The 16,306-nt window shown below is 41.2% G+C and overlaps 4 protein-coding genes across 8 annotated transcripts; 1 reads left to right on the plus strand and 3 right to left on the minus strand.

Annotated features, from left to right (window-relative positions):
• Positions 1–111: 111 nt before the first annotated feature.
• Positions 112–3,406, minus strand: LOC115248664 (inhibitor of growth protein 4-like). Of its 2 annotated transcripts, none has more exons than XM_029832409.1 (8): positions 3,315–3,406; positions 2,806–2,877; positions 2,401–2,567; positions 2,231–2,330; positions 2,014–2,125; positions 1,777–1,921; positions 907–968; positions 112–793 (listed from the first exon to the last, which is right to left on the minus strand). In XM_029832409.1, exons 1-8 carry the CDS (start codon positions 3,349–3,351, stop codon positions 754–756), a joined length of 735 nt encoding a protein of 244 aa, XP_029688269.1. In that variant the 5' UTR covers positions 3,352–3,406; the 3' UTR covers positions 112–753. The 2 variants fall into 2 exon arrangements, with proteins under 2 accessions (XP_029688269.1, XP_029688268.1); XM_029832408.1 differs by having other exon boundaries at positions 2,216–2,330; positions 3,315–3,405.
• A 183-nt stretch (positions 3,407–3,589) lies between these two features.
• On the minus strand, positions 3,590–8,824 carry LOC115248662 (probable 28S rRNA (cytosine(4447)-C(5))-methyltransferase). The gene is made up of 16 exons (XM_029832403.1): positions 8,694–8,824; positions 8,069–8,189; positions 7,921–7,963; positions 7,783–7,847; positions 7,241–7,581; positions 6,875–7,088; positions 6,597–6,796; positions 6,415–6,504; positions 6,043–6,130; positions 5,800–5,940; positions 5,158–5,297; positions 4,994–5,083; positions 4,798–4,920; positions 4,590–4,687; positions 4,371–4,507; positions 3,590–4,283 (listed from the first exon to the last, which is right to left on the minus strand). The coding sequence occupies exons 2-16, from the start codon at positions 8,172–8,174 to the stop codon at positions 3,835–3,837; spliced, it is 2,325 nt and encodes a 774-aa protein (XP_029688263.1). The 5' UTR covers positions 8,175–8,189; positions 8,694–8,824; the 3' UTR covers positions 3,590–3,834.
• Positions 8,825–8,959: 135 nt separating this feature from the next.
• On the plus strand, positions 8,960–10,832 carry LOC101066424 (EMG1 N1-specific pseudouridine methyltransferase). Its single transcript, XM_003966283.3, has 5 exons — positions 8,960–9,160; positions 9,308–9,409; positions 9,620–9,761; positions 9,932–10,137; positions 10,216–10,832. The coding sequence occupies exons 1-5, from the start codon at positions 9,011–9,013 to the stop codon at positions 10,327–10,329; spliced, it is 714 nt and encodes a 237-aa protein (XP_003966332.1). The 5' UTR covers positions 8,960–9,010; the 3' UTR covers positions 10,330–10,832.
• Positions 10,833–10,901: 69 nt separating this feature from the next.
• Positions 10,902–16,118, minus strand: LOC115248663 (kell blood group glycoprotein-like). Of its 4 annotated transcripts, none has more exons than XM_029832407.1 (18): positions 15,796–16,118; positions 14,748–15,015; positions 14,404–14,679; positions 14,187–14,308; positions 13,754–13,858; positions 13,543–13,614; positions 13,277–13,465; positions 13,032–13,192; positions 12,845–12,962; positions 12,655–12,756; positions 12,460–12,561; positions 12,297–12,374; positions 12,093–12,193; positions 11,916–12,005; positions 11,745–11,812; positions 11,507–11,667; positions 11,343–11,432; positions 10,902–11,234 (listed from the first exon to the last, which is right to left on the minus strand). In XM_029832407.1, exons 1-18 carry the CDS (start codon positions 15,814–15,816, stop codon positions 11,088–11,090), a joined length of 2,271 nt encoding a protein of 756 aa, XP_029688267.1. In that variant the 5' UTR covers positions 15,817–16,118; the 3' UTR covers positions 10,902–11,087. The 4 variants fall into 4 exon arrangements, with proteins under 4 accessions (XP_029688267.1, XP_029688265.1, XP_029688266.1 ...); XM_029832405.1 differs by having other exon boundaries at positions 12,845–12,959; positions 13,700–13,858; XM_029832406.1 differs by having other exon boundaries at positions 12,460–12,558; positions 13,700–13,858.
• Between the last annotated feature and the right edge of the window lie 188 nt (positions 16,119–16,306).

The raw sequence follows: 16,306 nt of genomic DNA on the forward strand, positions 1-16,306 counted from the left end.
CCCCACCTACCGCACAAATTAAGAACTACACCCCGTTAAAAAAGGACTCTACAATTAAGATTTAAGATTCCGAGGTATAAATAATATGCAGTCTAATTAATAAGAATAGGCTTTTTTTGAGGTAGTAGCTGTATTCAAATGATTGAAAACACAAGCACCCTTCTCCTCTGTACCAATTTTCAGCTACAAACATGACAATGTTTTTCCAAAAATGTTCAATACAGCATTCAGCCAAATGATAAGATAAAAAGGTAAAACATACTACCACAAGTGACCTATACTGTCAAGATGCAGCATTTGTCTTCAAACTCTGGACTTCTGTGTTAAACTAGTGTTCCCAGACTAAGCACAATATCTACTGTACACCAAGCAAATAATTATCCATGTCAAAAAACAATTTAGAATTAAAATACTTAGGTTTATGAACATATGACTCGAGTATTGTAACAACTTTTCTTTTATACCACATGAGCAGTTGTAGTGTCTAAAGTTCACAAAAAATGTAAAACAAAAAAACCAAAAAAAAAACCAAACCCACACACACAATAAGAGCACCATGTGTACCTATTAAAAAAATATTTAAATATTAATGTAACCACCTGACTCCTTCAAAGATGCTGCATCAGAACATTACATAAACCAAAACAAAAGCACCAAATGTTAAGGAAAATTTAAAAAAAAAAGTCACTTATGAAGAAATATTCTAATTTTTCATTTGATCAGCATCCATCACTTCCAAGACCACAAGGCGTTCTATTTTCTCTTTCTGTCTTGAGAGCATCGAGGACAATACCTACATAGCACAGATGAAGAACAGCAAAACATATAGTTAAAAGAGCAGAATTTGTCAGTACTGTCATGCTGAAAACAAGTGGCATCAACCGTTTAAATGTTTGAGTTTCGTACCATTTGCCTCTTGGTTTGGTTGTCAGGCCCACACATGCAAAGTGGAACCATTCAATGGAGCACTGAAGAGACAAAAGAAGACAATTTATCTCAATAAGGTGGTCGATTGGAGCACTTAAAGACATAAGAGTGGAAAATGCCAGCTCAAAAACAAAGTCATTCATTCCAGAAAAACACTGTTCTGTCCTCCAGTGATTAATCACTGTCAACTGTGACCTTATCCATAGAGGAGACTGCAGGACTCCAAATGCTCTGTTTGTGGTTAATATCAGGAAAATATTGAGGGTGATCATGTATTCAATGTACAAAACCTGCTTTTAAAAAGCCTTATTAGGATTTATCCTTCCCATAATTCTATTTTATTTGAACAATAATGCTCTCATATTTTTTTAAATCTAAGCGAATGCCACAAATTACACTGACTTGTGTGGCATTTGATATAATTTCACTTTAATAATTGCACTCCAAAACTGTAACCTTTAGATATGCCATTCACATTAACAGTTTTATCAAAATGCAAGGACACACTGAGTGAGAGGAACTGTCTCATTATAGGTTTGACTATGTGAACACAAAATTCAACCTTTTTTGAAAACTTTATGCAAGCTTTTAACACAAAAAATGTATAGTTTTTTTTTTTTTTAATCATCAACCAATGTGTGTAAATGTCAGTGGTTGCATAACACGTTATCATCAGGCACTCTAATGGACTGAGTCATATTCTCTATATTAAAACAAAAACCTTCCTTCAAGTCTTTTTGGAACAGCAATCCTAGAATTCCCCCGACTACAGAAAATGGACTTTTTAAAACACTAAGATAATGTGACGTAAGCAACAACACATGCTCATTGAGAGGCCACTAAACTCACATCTGTGTTGTCACAGCCAATCATCTCTCCATAAGAGACCTGGTGACACAGGCAGTAAGTGGGTTCATTGGGGTCCACTGGCATGTCCAGTACATCAGACGGGTGCACATTTCCAAAATTGTTAGAGGGACTGTTGAATTCCCCTCTGTTGATGGAGAAAAAGCGTTGCATGTCAAAAATGGGTCAATTAAACCAACTTTAAAAAAAGTTCAAAGTAAGAAATGACAAGAAACATACGACTGAAGCAGCTTGACTTTCTTCTGTGCACTTTTGGGACTGCCATCTTCATCTGAACTCTTTACTTTGGACCGTGTTTTAGCCATTTTCTTCTCCTTCTGTCTAGTGTCACCTGAAAGAGGAGAGTGAAATTGAGTTTTTCCTTAAAATAAGGTTTTTGGATCAGCCATTAAGCAGAAAATAGGAAAGTGTGAGCACACACCTTTCTTTCCCTTACTAGAGGTGGAGTCATAGTCTGTGCTCTCAATCTGCTTCTCCTTCAAGTCAGCTTCAAACCGAGCCAAGTCGGTGTCAAGACGCCGGATGTGTTTGTCAACCTGTAAAAATCAGAACTTAAGGACTGTGTGTGGTAGAAAAGTAATGCAATGTATCATACTTGATACTAACCATTTCATAGGTCTGCATAGCCAGTTGCACCTTGTCATCTCCAAACTCCTTGCATTTGCTATAAGACTGCTGAATCTGCCTCAGTATGGACAGTTTTTGTTCAGAGGAAATAGTCCTGGCATTGGCTGTGTACTCTTTAGCCAGGGAATCAATCTGTCCTTTGAGATCTAACAAACGAAAAGAGTAAGACTTCTTTATAACAATGAAATCAATTCCAATGTCATTAAAACTCAAATACATATGTGAAGCACACGTTTGGTATCTCCGTAAACCTCGAATGGAGAAACACTCTGCAAGTCCCACCTTTTATATAATAACTGTGTTTTGCTTAACCGGATTACTTTTAACTGTTTTGCAGTTGGGCTTCCTAAAAGTGCACCCTAACAGGCACCAAATCCCACTCACCCTCCGTGCGTTGGTCTAGATCTCGCATCAAATTGAAGTTTCGCTGCAGCTCGAAGGGCAAGTTTTCTATACCTAACGTGATCGAGAAAGAGACAAATGTTTGATCACAGTTTCAGCGAAACCAGCATTTAACGAAGACTTCCTGCAGGAATGATCGTTAGCTTAATGGCAGCGATTAGCTTTAGCGTGTGAACTAATGGTGCATCTGGTTTCACGACACATAACAATAGTAGTTTGGTTACTATATGTCAAAACATTGATTCATGTATGATTACACGACATATGTGCCATGCACTCTCCAACAGCACCCATTCTTCCCTGCCGATGGGATGCGGCATTCCAGCAAATAGTCTGAGCCTATGCCTACTCAGTAGAGCAAAAGATAAAATGCGGTGTTCGAAAAGCAAAATAGCCACAATGGTTGAAATATGAGGTACGAGCAAAAAAATGACCAAACAAGATAAGTTGGAATCGTTTTCATAACAGATTCAAAGTGTAATGTATCTTACTGTCCAAATAATGCTCCAAATACATCCCCGCCGCCATCTTAGAAAATGTAAACAACACAGCTTCCGGTTAGAAATGCTCTAATCTGATTGGTTGTTTACCTTGTATTTCAGGCTGGGGGCGGGGCACTCTGCTCCGTCGCTTCTATTTTTTAATATCAGACTGACAGGGTATATTGTTATACAGTACTTTATAATAATGATTTTTCCATTGCCATCATACTGCAACTTACAAAATTAGCTTATAAGACTCAACTTTATATTAGTCAAATAAACTGTTGTGGGAAAAATATCTTAAAAGTTTATTACGTTTTTTTGAATATGCTGTTGCTTCACAATTAATTCAATATACAAAGTAACATTCCATAAACCAAATAACGTAGGAATCACCCAAGCAGGAAGTTGTTTGTACACAACTATTACAATTTAACAGAAACGACGTCACAGTTCTGTCATGGTAATGGGATATTACAATTAGAAGAGACAGTCCAAAGGAAGCTTACAATAACAACTGTAGTTAAAATTACACTGTCATACCATCTTGTTTTTCTAACATCTTCTTTAACTTTTTGAATTTGTTCTTTCCCATTCTCTTCTTTGCCTTCATTGGCTTCTTTATCTTTTTACCCTGCTTTTTCTCAAATCTGCTTCCTTCTTTTTTATCAGCCTTTAGTTCTTGTTTCGTTTCACCAGCTGTCTTCACTGTGGGCTCCTTGGCCTTCGTCACCTTGACAGTGTCTCCATCCATCTTGGCAACCTTTGCTTTTTTTGGTCCAGTGGGCAAGTTATTTTTGCCTTTTGCCTTCTTGTTTGGCATATTCTTCTCCCCCACTGTTCCATTGGCTTGGACTTTTTCCTTCAGGCTGCCCGACTTGCCAGGAACAATCTTCTTCCTGTTGTCACTTTGGGATGGTTCCTCTTTTGTGGTGTCATTAAGGACCGGGGCCTCAGGAGTATCTGTCTCTTCTTCTTCTAAATAAATAAATAAAAAGGAGCATTTTATTTTTTAAATAGGGAAAACATTGTGGAAAAAAGTGTACTCAAGAAAAAAAAAGCTACCTTGTACCACTGGTGCGGTCGGGATCACATTGGAGAATTTCTTCAGCTTGGCCACAAAAAAACCATCCATATTATGTGAATGAGGGTAAAAGCGCCGAGACAGTTGCAAGGAAGGGTGGAATCTACGCTCTTTGAACCTAAAGGAAGTGTAATAGGCATTTAGTGCCATGACTAACCACACTATGCATTTAAATAAAAGAACAGCTGTATGACTCCGACCTTGTGAAACCTTCTTTTCCAAAGTCAAGTCCTGTGGGAACCAGCTTGACGTTCCTTTTCTTTAAAGCGTAGTCCACTACCCACTCGTTCTCCTCCACCTTTTGGAATTTGGGTCAGTTAGTGACTAAACGTAAATGCTGAATACTTGACACTCTTCAATTAACATATGTACCAACAGAAACCTAGATGCATTCTTCAGTACACGTACCATTACTGAGCATGTGCAGTAAACCAGGTATCCCCCCGTTGGAGACTCTGCATTAATGGAGTCGATGGCAGATAAAATGAGCTCTTTCTGCAAATGTGCAGAACGATTAACATCTGCATTATCCTATTGGAGAGAGGGGAATGATATTAAAATCCTTTATCAGTGTAGCAGCTTATGTAAACGATGGAAGGTTTACCTTGCTGGTCTTTACAGCAGGATCTTTAGCAATGACTCCTGTTCCTGAGCAAGGAGCATCGAGCAACACTCTGTCAAAACCGCCCATCACCTGCACGACAGTGTCAGCTTTATACGCGATTTAAAAACAATGTTATTGCTGCGTTTAGATTCTGGTCATGTTACCTTTGGGAACTGCCTCCCATCGTAGTTGCAGACAACAGTGTTGGTCACCCCCAATCTGTGGATGTTGCCCACCACACTCTTCAGTCTCTCTTTATTAGCGTCATTGGCCACGATCGTTCCTGTGTTTCTCATCAGCTGAGCTAATTTTGGAAAATTGAGGTCATTCATTCAATTTGAAAAAAAAAAACAAACTATTTTCCATTTTTTTTTATTTATAATTGAATTACGCAACAAAAATCTACACAAAATTAAATTGTAAGAATCAATTAACACTTCAAATCAACACTAAAAATATTTTCCCCGTCTTAAAATGTGACAATATAAGGATTTTAAACAGTATAGGATGTAAACACCTTCTCCCAGTCTGAAAACTCTAATGCTGCAACCCAATATTATAGTTCTGCACATCAATCATCATTATAAAGTCATGTACAGGTTTAGGAGCACTATATTCTGCAGCTATACTATAGCAAGCTTCCATAATACAAGATTATAATGTGACACAAGAGACCCCTGAACTGCAACAGCAATCCAACATTAACAATAACAATAACAATAAAAGGTTTCCTCCGTTTCCAAATGCTAAAAGAATCAATAAAGCTGATGTTTATCCACCAACAACAGAACCAAATCTTAGCTTACCAATATAGGTGGTCTTCCCTCCAGGAGCTGCGCTCATGTCCAGAACCAGCTCTCCCTCTTGTGGAGAAAGTGCCATGACTGGCAGAAAACTGGAGGCTCCCTGTAACATGTACTGGCCAGACAGATACTCAGGGGTGGCACCTGATTTCAAATATTACAACAACATATATTTAAAGCACGTGTTATAACAGAAAGACTTACATGTTCTTTGCCAAGTAACTCTAAAAATGTATATAAATGTACCTATGGGCACTGAAGAATCATAGATGACCAAACCAACTTTTGACCATTTTCCCAATGGATCGAGGTTCACTCCTCTGTTGATCAAGGCCTTAAAACAAGGGAGAAACGCACCAATGTCAGAAAAATGTAGCATTTATTTCACCCCAAGTTTATAAAGCAAAATTAGAAATATACCTTTTAAACTGAATTATTCATAAAGGTCCTGGAATCTTTAGCTATAACTGCATTCCATGCTGCTTTTTTAGATTTTAATATTAAATAGCTCACTATTCACCAGCAATATTACATTGATATTTATTTTTGGTTTACCCCCTATAAAGTCCATGAGGCTGCTGTGTGTAAAACTACCACAAATGGCTACCGTGTAGTTACCTGTGCAAGGTCGCGTCTCCTCGTTTTCAGCGTGTTGGTGCGAATGGTTACAGGTCTTTGAATTTCATTGGCCTCAAGGAAATCTACCAGCTGTAAGCAATAAAATAAAGAGATAATGATACAAACGTTTTTGAGAGAAACAACACTTAAACTTTGGGGGGAGAAAAAAAATAGGCCGTTACCTCTGAAAGAGGGAATAAGTCCATAAGTTTCTCTATGAGGAAATGGTTGTAGCTGTAATAGGTGCAGAGATCCTTCTTCAGCAGAGACATGTACTCTCCTCTCTCTTTCCCCTCCTCCCTCTTTGTTGAGAAATTGCAGAGGACATCGATGTTGTCCTTTATTCTTTGATGAATCATCTTCAGGTCTACTTGCAGGATGCCTTGAAGGCGGATTGAAAAACAAAGTAATGACTAACACTTCTTTTATTTGGTATTTAAAAAGGAGATATAATTCTCACCTTCTTTCTCACATTCTTCTAGTCCTGGTAACCTAAACTGATCCATGTCTTCGTCCATGTTGGCCTGTACTGTGTCTTCATTCTCACTGTCACCATCGGATTTTTCATGACTTTCGTCATCGCTGTCATCTTCGTCATCCTCATCCTCACTCATCAAGCCCATGGATTCCTTCAGCTTTTTTCCCTTTTTGGCTGCTCGTTCAATGGGAAGAAGCTAAACAATGAAGGAGACAAAAAGATTTGATTTTCATATTTTTCCACATTAGCAATATCTTAACTTTGAGAAGCAAGAATGTTTAGTCTTGGGATGGACATCAACGAGATTTATTAGGAAAAACAGTGACTGTCAAGAACTGCTGTACTCACTTCCTCTCCATCACTTTCTTCTTCTTCTGCTGCTTCTTCATCAAGAGTTCCATAGTCATCAACCATTGTTTCATCATCATCATCATCATCATCATCATCCTCCTCCTCATCGTCATCCTTGCCGTCATCATCATCATCATCTTCTTTCAATGCTGTTTTGGCATTCTTCTGTGGCTTCTCTTTCCCTCCCTTCTTCTGTGATAGTGGCTGCTTCTCCCCCTCTTCCTCCTCATCTTCCTCTTCCTCCCAGTGCTCATCACTGTCATCCTCACTTGGTGGTTCTTCCATTTTGCGCTTCCTCTTTGCTGGTTTTAACCATTTACTGTTCTCATCAGTAAATCCTGAAGGGGAAAAATCCTTTAAAACTGTTTCTGATATGATGAAGTGTGTGTGTTTATTAGAATAAACACAGCACGGCAGTCTACAAATGGCTTCAAAGGGTTCCATCGTAACAATCTTATCAATGATAAAAATCCAAATGAAACACATTAATTTCATAGCCACTCCTGCATTAAGATATAGAGAAACACTGATGTGGTTACCTTTCTTTGGCTGTTCCTTGAATGCATCTTTGGTTTGTTGCAAATTCTGCCCTCTTTTAACAGCTCTAAACAATGACACATAATTTAACAACTCAAGGAAAATTAGTCCTTTTTACAGTCAGTCAATCAAACTCTTACCGTTTCCTGGATCTACTCGACAGTCGTTTTGGTCCAGTCTCCTCTGTGGGGAAAAAAGAATAAGATGAGGAAACCCTGGTTGAATTTGTGGTAGATGTTTAGAAATTAGTGACTTTAGACATAGTTCATATAAAGCTGACATAATCACCATCAGCGATAAATTTGGCCAACTCAGTTTCTGCTCCTTGCTGCTTTTTGGCTTTCTTTCCCGGCCCTCTCTTGACCTTATTGGCAGGATCCAACTTCCGACCCATGACTCAAAAAATAACCTGGAAATGGAAAGAAAATCAAACATCTATTTTCCATGTGCAATGACAATCAAGTTGAATTCTAAATCTATACGGCACTAAGTACAGATATAATTGGGGATGCTAATTGTAAAGCTATAATAGCGGTTAAATTTTCAATTTTCATAGAGACAAATATTCTTTGCTGGAAAGTCCAAGAGACAAAAAAGAATTATATTTTTTTTATAGGTAATCAAGGACAATAAAATCAAATACTTAAACGTGTCTGACGTGTACAAGTATTGTAACAATTCCAGTGAGAAGCGGATTCATCGAAGCATGAACTATTGCAAACTTAAGATAATGCAGAGCAATTAAAGGCTTTTTTGGTGACTAAAGACCGAAGGAAAAGCTGCTCGGGACAGTATTTCACACTTTGGATTCTTCAACATCCGTGACGTCTCCTAAATGTAAGATTATTGAATTTATTGATCAATACAATTCAACAAAGCGTATGCGGTAAAAACAGGTGATTCACGGACTCACCGATTATGCTGTTTCTATATGTAACAAATCCTGAATGCGCGATTTAACATAAAACGTCCACACGTGAATTCTCGTTCCACACGTTGTGGAAGAACATCCGGCGCATATTGATGACGACAGACGACGCGTGCGCTGCGCAATCAGTTCACAGATACAGCTTTAAAAACTAAAAGACTATACCAATGGTATCGAAACACCACCAACATTGTACTTAATAAAGTAAGAGTGAAATAAAGTAAAACGTGTCCGTTTTGTCAAATAACAACTAAAATCGAATATGACGCACAACACCTGCGACAGTACATATTAAAATAGCAATGGCGGATTCAAGCGAGAAGAAGCGTGGTCTTGAACATTTGGATGAATATGAACCAAAACCTGCGAAACATCTTCGCAGTCTGCACGATCGCATGGCAGAGAGACGACTGGTTGTTATTCTGGAGGGAGCATCGTTAGAAACAGTAAAGGTAAAACACCACAGCTCTTATTTTGGGTTTCTGTCATGTTGCCCCTTCCTACTGCAACTGAAGTCATATCCGTGACAACATATCTACAATAGAGTAACAAATTTAATCATTTAGTGTTATATACTGTACATTTTCTGTGTCTTCGAGGTCGGGAAAACTTTTGAACTGTTAAACTGTGACCAGCACAAAAATATAATCGTCAAGAATGGAAGGAATCCAGGCAACATTAGACCAGATATCACCCATCAGGTACGTCCAGATGAATTCTTCAGACATTATTTGCCATTTTTAATTTAAAAATGTCCTAGCTATAAAGAATTATTTAATGAAAATACACATGTCACACATGCATTTAAAAACAATTAGTTGAGCCTGCAATTTATAAGTGACAAACATGTTTGACTCTATATGTTTGATAGTCGAGTATTTGGATTATAATTTAACATCTCTTTTTACTAGTCTCTGCTCATGTTGATGGACAGTCCACTGAACAGGGCAGGACTGTTGCAGGTCTATGTTCACACTGAGAAAAATGCCTTAATAGAGATCAACCCACAGACCCGCATTCCAAGAACCTTCACCCGCTTCTGTGGTCTTATGGGTAAACCACCACCATTTATTATGTCTCTGTATAGGCATACAGTATATGCATGTTTTCTTTTTCTACACCAAGTAAATATGAGTTCGTTTTTATCAGAATTCTATGCTTAAATTATTACCTCAAATGAATTGTATCATATCTAAAAATCCAATCCTGTTGTTCACTTTCAGTTCAGCTGCTCCACAAGCTGAGTGTCAGAGCTGCTGATGGTCCTCAGAAGCTTCTGAGGATGATTAAAAACCCAGTGTCTGACCACCTTCCTCCGGGCTGCCCACGCATTGGCACCTCCTTCTCCTCAGGAGAGGCTGTTTGCCCCCGTACTTTAGTGCCAGAGGGTCCCGCTGCAGTGGTGATCGGAGCGTTCGCACATGGGGCGGTGAGGGAACAGCTGGTTGGGGGACCACAGTGAGGATCATTAAAGCAACACTAATCTCTCTCTCTCTCGCTCTTTTAGGTGAACGTGGACTACACAGAGAAGACTGTGTCCATCAGTAATTACCCCCTCTCTGCAGCACTGACCTGTGCAAAGATTTGTTCTGCTTTTGAAGAAGTCTGGGGGGTTTTGTGACGAGGCGGACATTCTTTCAGCATTCTAAAGAACAAATGGACATTTTTACATGGACTGAAAATGGATATAATGTGGGGGGGGGGATGTTGAGGCTGAGGACTATAAAACATGTTCTCACACTGCATATGTGTACTCATGTGGTGCAAAGGTATTTTTTCTTGTTTTAATCAAGAAGGAAAGTAACATGTTGGTGTGAATATATCGATAATATATTTCACCTACTAAAAATATTTTGATACACCAAAAGATTTAAAATATCACTTGTTTCTGTGTTTTCACCATGAAATAAGACACAATTTTAAGACATGTTTGAACAAAGCCTTCATCTTCACAAATACCTTTAGGATGATCTCCCCAGATGTTCTCTGGGCCACTTTCTAGTTCTTCTTTGATCTCTTTTGCTTGTATTTAGTTGGTTTGGTTCCATCTTTTCTGTTTTTAATTGGTATAAATTTTATACTCAATCTTAGTCAAATAAAATCTATAAAAAATGGTCTTATAAATAACAGCTCATACTTAGTACACGTGATACATCTATATTTTTGGCAATATAAAATAAGTTTTATATAAACTGACATTTTCAAATGTCTTTTATTTACACACTGGATAACAGTAATAGCTGGTGTAATCTATAGACGCACAAACATATATCACAAAAATTTCAACATTTCATCGGCTTATACGTTCATCAAACTCAACATCCAGTTTGTGGTTAGTTTCTGCAGCAGCAAGTCATCAGTTCCTCTCCAGAAAAGTGCTCAGCATGTTCGGAAGGAGTGTTGCTGGCTTTTATTTGGACAGTGAAGGTTCGTTGGACACCGGTTGGATGTGCTGCACAGGACTGTAGTGAGGAAGGACGGCTCCAGGGGCATAAAGTCACGGTACCTGTCTGAGTCACAGTTCACCTGCAAGAGACATTTAGGAGAATTTAACTACTCTCAAGATGTTTTCAGGCTTCATCGATAGTTTTATTTTGGGGGTTTTGAAGGAGAGAGTCTAATAGATGTGAGTACCTGAGAGAAAGCCCTGAGGAACAGAGGAATGAATGGTAATCCTGAAACTGAAGTGTCACTCGGGTTGCTTTTAAGACTTTGATTATAAGCCTGAGGAGAGATAAAACCTGCATAGATTAGAACGCTGTGCCTTACAAGACAAATGTATGAAGATGGCTACTGACCTGCAGCGCTATCTGCAGTGCAGAATACTGCAACCACACCTCCTGCAGCTGCACCGGCGAGAGAGAGAGCGCTCCATCGTGCTCCTCTTTTTCTGTCACAGCCAGGTAGTGAGTCCAAACGCACTCCCCCACTGCGTGCACAGTCGCACTGTAAGAGTAAACTAGCACAACAGGGATTTATGGAGAAAATAAATAACTTCACATTATCTGAACGTGGGCTTCATCTCAGGTTTCTTACTGTCTGGTAAGATCAGGTGGAGGATATCTTTAGCAATAAGGAATCCCATGATACCGTAATGCATCGCTCTGTCAAATATTGCATATACATGTATTAGATGGATGCATTTTATTTAATGTTTAGTGGTACATCTGGATTGAAAATAGTTTTCTTTAAAATCTTATTTCATACCTAGGATAGGTGGAGTGGAAGAGAGGAGGGACAAACATCCCCGGTGGAAAGAAGAGCTCATTACCCAAGAGGAGAGGTGTGACTGAAACGCTGAGAAAAGCATGAAAAAAGCATGTGAAACGCTGACGTGGTTGATTATTAAGGAAGGAGGGAAGTAGGGGACGAACCGGCACTTACGGATTTATGACTTCAGCTTGCTCAAACAAGAGTTTGTTTCGTCTTTTTTGCCAAAATGAAAGCAGCCGGACATAGTTGGAAAAGAAGGTCTGTGTGCTGCTCTGGAATCACACACAACAGTTTAGAGCCACCCTTTCATACCCTGAGCTAGACTGATCTCTGCTACAGGAGTTAAGGTTAACAGACTGGGGGGGTGGGATGCACCTCAGAAAGCAGCAGATCCAGTTCCGCCTCGCTGGAGCTGTCCAAAGTAATCCAAAGTCTTGGAATTAAAGAGTCAACCTGGGGGAAGTCCAACCGACTCCATCAAAATATGATATAAAAGACAAAACAAGAGACAACAGCAACACTTTGTGTCAAAATTTACCCTTTTCATGACAAACTGAAGGGATTTGGGGTCTGTCCACTCAAGCTCGTGCAATTTGGACTTGAAGGAGGAAAGAATGTTCTGAATGATCTCCTCAACCTGCTGACGGTGAACAGAGCTTCAATATTCTTTACATTGATCCAAGACTTGTAATGCTCCTCGGTGACATTGTTAATGCTCGTGATCGCTCCTCACCTCTCTGTGAACTTTGTGGAACCTTTCACTGAGAATGTTTCCAAAAACTGAGTTAAAGCCTCTTTCAGTCTGTAGCACACAGTGTTTCCAGCGAGGGGCTACCTGGTGGAGACGCTCGCGATGACCATGTGACTCAACAAACCAACTCATGGCCGTCACGCTCAAACAATACCAACAGCACACAACTCACCCCTTCCCTGGTCCCAAGAGCCACGGATAACTTCTTTGCTGTCTCGGTAAATCTGGAGTCCATAGCCGGCATCACGGTGTGGAGCAGGTGGAAGACCATGTAAGTATGGAGGGGGCTGCTGAATGGAACCAGCACAGAGTTGGAAACCCATGGCGGCCTGCGGGGTGACCGATCTAACCCACCCTACCTGGTTCTCGGCTCGTGTTTATTCAGCCATTTGCCGATGATGCGGGACATTTGGACGAGGTAGGGTAAGTTATGCAGCAGGACAAGGTCGTCCTCGGTCAAGGGCAGTGAGGGGAAAGCTGCCTGCAGGCCGCCCAGCCAGTCAATGGCTGGGGCGTGACGCTGAGGGCATATTTACAGGAAGATGAAATGAATTATTTGAGCAAATGCAGGCCGATCACGGAGAGACCCAAGATCGACCTCTACCTGCAGCTCTTTAATGGTCATGCGCTGATAGAGCAGCCCTTTGGACAGGCGGTAATGGCGGGGCGCGGCGGCCACGGCCAGCTCTGAGGACAGAGAGACGAATGTATACAAGTGGATCGTGCTGCTGTTGGGAGGAGACCCCAGCAGCGCCAGGTACGTCTGGCACGATGCCAAGAAAGGAAGAAGAGTCTGGATGACAGGAAACGAGACAGAGAAAATGGAGGTTATTTAACGCCGGCAAGAGGTTGCTGAAAGAGGGGATCCACCTGGGTTATAGCTTGAGACTTCTGCGTCGTGCTGTTCCACTCGATGGGGATCAACAGATTAGGCTGATCGATCTATTGACACAGAGGAGTCACGAGTCAATGAAACCAGGCGCCCACAAGGTGAAACTCTTTGATGATCATCTCAGCGCGTACTAGCCTGGATGTATTTTTTTGGTTTCCCGCTGGTAATTTCTTTAGGGTCTCTGCCCACCTGGAGGCTGAAGAAGGGAAAAGTGGCGTAATCTTTCATCAGTATTCTGAGAGTGGAGTTGAAATCGGTCCCAATCCACTGGCCTGATACAGGCCAGCCCCCCAGCTGCAGACAGGGAGAGAGAGACGCATCAGACAGAGAAGACAACGACAACACTGCGTCCTCTAGATGTCGTGACGGCGCCCATAATGCAGCGGGATTATGGGTAAACCCAGGCATATTTAATAAGGATGCGTGAGGATTCTGGCATAAATACGCAACCCTGAAATGCTCGACTCAACTAAACCAACTTAGTACATTTTCCAAATCCGTTAAAAAGTTTGAATGAAAATGAATAAACCTCACTGGCAATTTCTTTATTGGGACAGTTGTAGGACTTTTTTTGAAGGATTCCCCTCATCTGAATGAACCTCTTGATAACTGAGGACCTCACCTTCTGAACGAGTGCGAGGAAGGGCTCAGCTCCAGCAGAGTCTATGGACTTGGTGTCCAGGCAGGTCTGGTAGAATCTTCTGGCCTTCCGCACCGCCGTGCTCCCCCAACTCTCCTGTGACTCTGACGCCCATCATGAAAATCATACAGCATAAAGGACAAAGCGATGAGATGCAGCCTGACGTTCATGGAGAGAACAACAGATGCCAGCTGGATACCCAAAATCTCCCTGAGATACAGCAGCAGCGCAGCTTTTCTATCCAGCACGTCTTCCTCGCTGCTTCCTGGCGCGCTCCCCTGCAGCCCCCCGCCGTCATCCCCACCGAGACTCTGCGGGTGTCCGTAGATGTCCTGCCTTCTCCGGCTGCTCCCAGTGCTGGATGACAGCCTGTCAGACGTGCATGTGTGCAAGAAATAATCGCAGGGGCGACTGAAGGGATCAGCAGACACGGACAGACGGGCCGAGGCCCACTGACAGGCTGGGGAGAGACACTCTGCAGGGAAAGGGTCAAATCAAACCTGGCGTTCTGCTTTTGACTGTGTCGTTACCGTGGAGACCTGCCTTCGTGCGCTTGATAGTGGTTGGCTGGAAGACTATTAAGGATGTAATAGAGAAGTCCCCCAAAGGCTGCAGATGAGAGGAAACCTAACAGGAGAACGAGCAGCCATCGATGCTTGAGGAAGTCCGGCTTGGGCCGCTGCTGCTCCAACTGGGTCCGGCCTCGTCGGTCGGCCTCGGGGGGGTCTGGGGTGGGGACTGGCTGCTGAGAAAGAGGTGGAGGCTGAAGGTTCTGCTCAGGTCCTGGCTGTGACAGTGGCTGGACTGATAACTGAGGGGGAAAAGAGAAGAATGCATATGGGCTGCTCTAATAATCAGCAAGTTTTTATCTGCTGAGGACCTTAAAAGCTGTTGTTTTCACTGTATTTCATTAAAATAACCGTCAGCTGTCTTGTTTTTTGTTTTTCTTGCATGTGATTAAGAGCACGAAATTGATTAATTGTTATTAGAAATGTAAGTATTTGGAGAATTTTTCAGAACAGTTTCCCAAAATACACATGTAAATGTCTTACTTTAGGATTTATTTATTTTAGAAGAAACCCTCCTTCCTTCAAAATTATTTCAAAATAAACATAGACAGATATTTGTGTAAATTCTCAGTCATCCAGGTCATTGTATCCAAGGTAGTTTTCTCTGTCAACTGGACTGGGTTTCTTCTCTTGAAGACGTTTCGCCTTCTATCCAGAAGGCTTCATAGACAGATATTGTAAAGTACAATGAAGTTAACTAAATGGGCCTCCAATTATTAATTATGGCTATTTCTTCTAAGGCCAATGCATCTTTTCCCATCGAGTGTGCTCACAGCACGAGGCTTCACGTCTCCGTTTTACTGCATTTGTTTGCACAGTTAATTACACGAGAGCATTCTGCTGACACTGATGCTTGATTGGCCACCTCCTGATCTCTGTCAGACATTTTTTAATCAACTTGTCTCACTTCTGCTCCTCTGTAAAAACATCTGAGACTCAAAAAGAATCGCTTCAAAAGAAGCATCTGGAAATCCAGTTTGCACCACATGACATTTACAGCAACACCATGGAAAGAGACCTACCTCAAGCTTCCCTTCACTCATTCTTACTGTATAAACGTCCTCAGTGTTGCTCCTGCAGCTTAAATTCCTCAGTGACCCTTTCAGGGGTGCCCCCCCCCCCCTCAAACTGCTGTCATCTCAGCTCTCTATCTCTTTTCATCACTCACTTTGGCACCGATAAAAACAAACCGCACGGCCAAAAACCCGGGATCGTTTAAGGCTGCTGCACGTAAGAGGAACTCAACAAAAAAACAACTTCTGCTTCCAAACGTTGGCGTCTGCAGGGTCAAGAGGTCGGCGCCAGCAGGCTGAGGCTGGTGAGCGAGGGCCAGCTTACAGATATATTTGTTGTTTTTTTTTCAAATGGGACGCATAAACACTCCCAAATGCACGTGCACGGCTGCTGTCGTCATTATCAGTGCAACATATGGCTGTTAACAACTGATAGAGCCTTTGGCCTTTCCTCTGTGCAGCTCATGAACGTGAGAAAAAGAAAAAAAAAACACACGTTTCTTTTATGTCACGCGGCACC

The sequence above is a fragment of the Takifugu rubripes genome, unplaced genomic scaffold (genome assembly GCF_901000725.2).
Source record: "Takifugu rubripes unplaced genomic scaffold, fTakRub1.2, whole genome shotgun sequence".
NCBI lineage: Eukaryota > Metazoa > Chordata > Actinopteri > Tetraodontiformes > Tetraodontidae > Takifugu > Takifugu rubripes.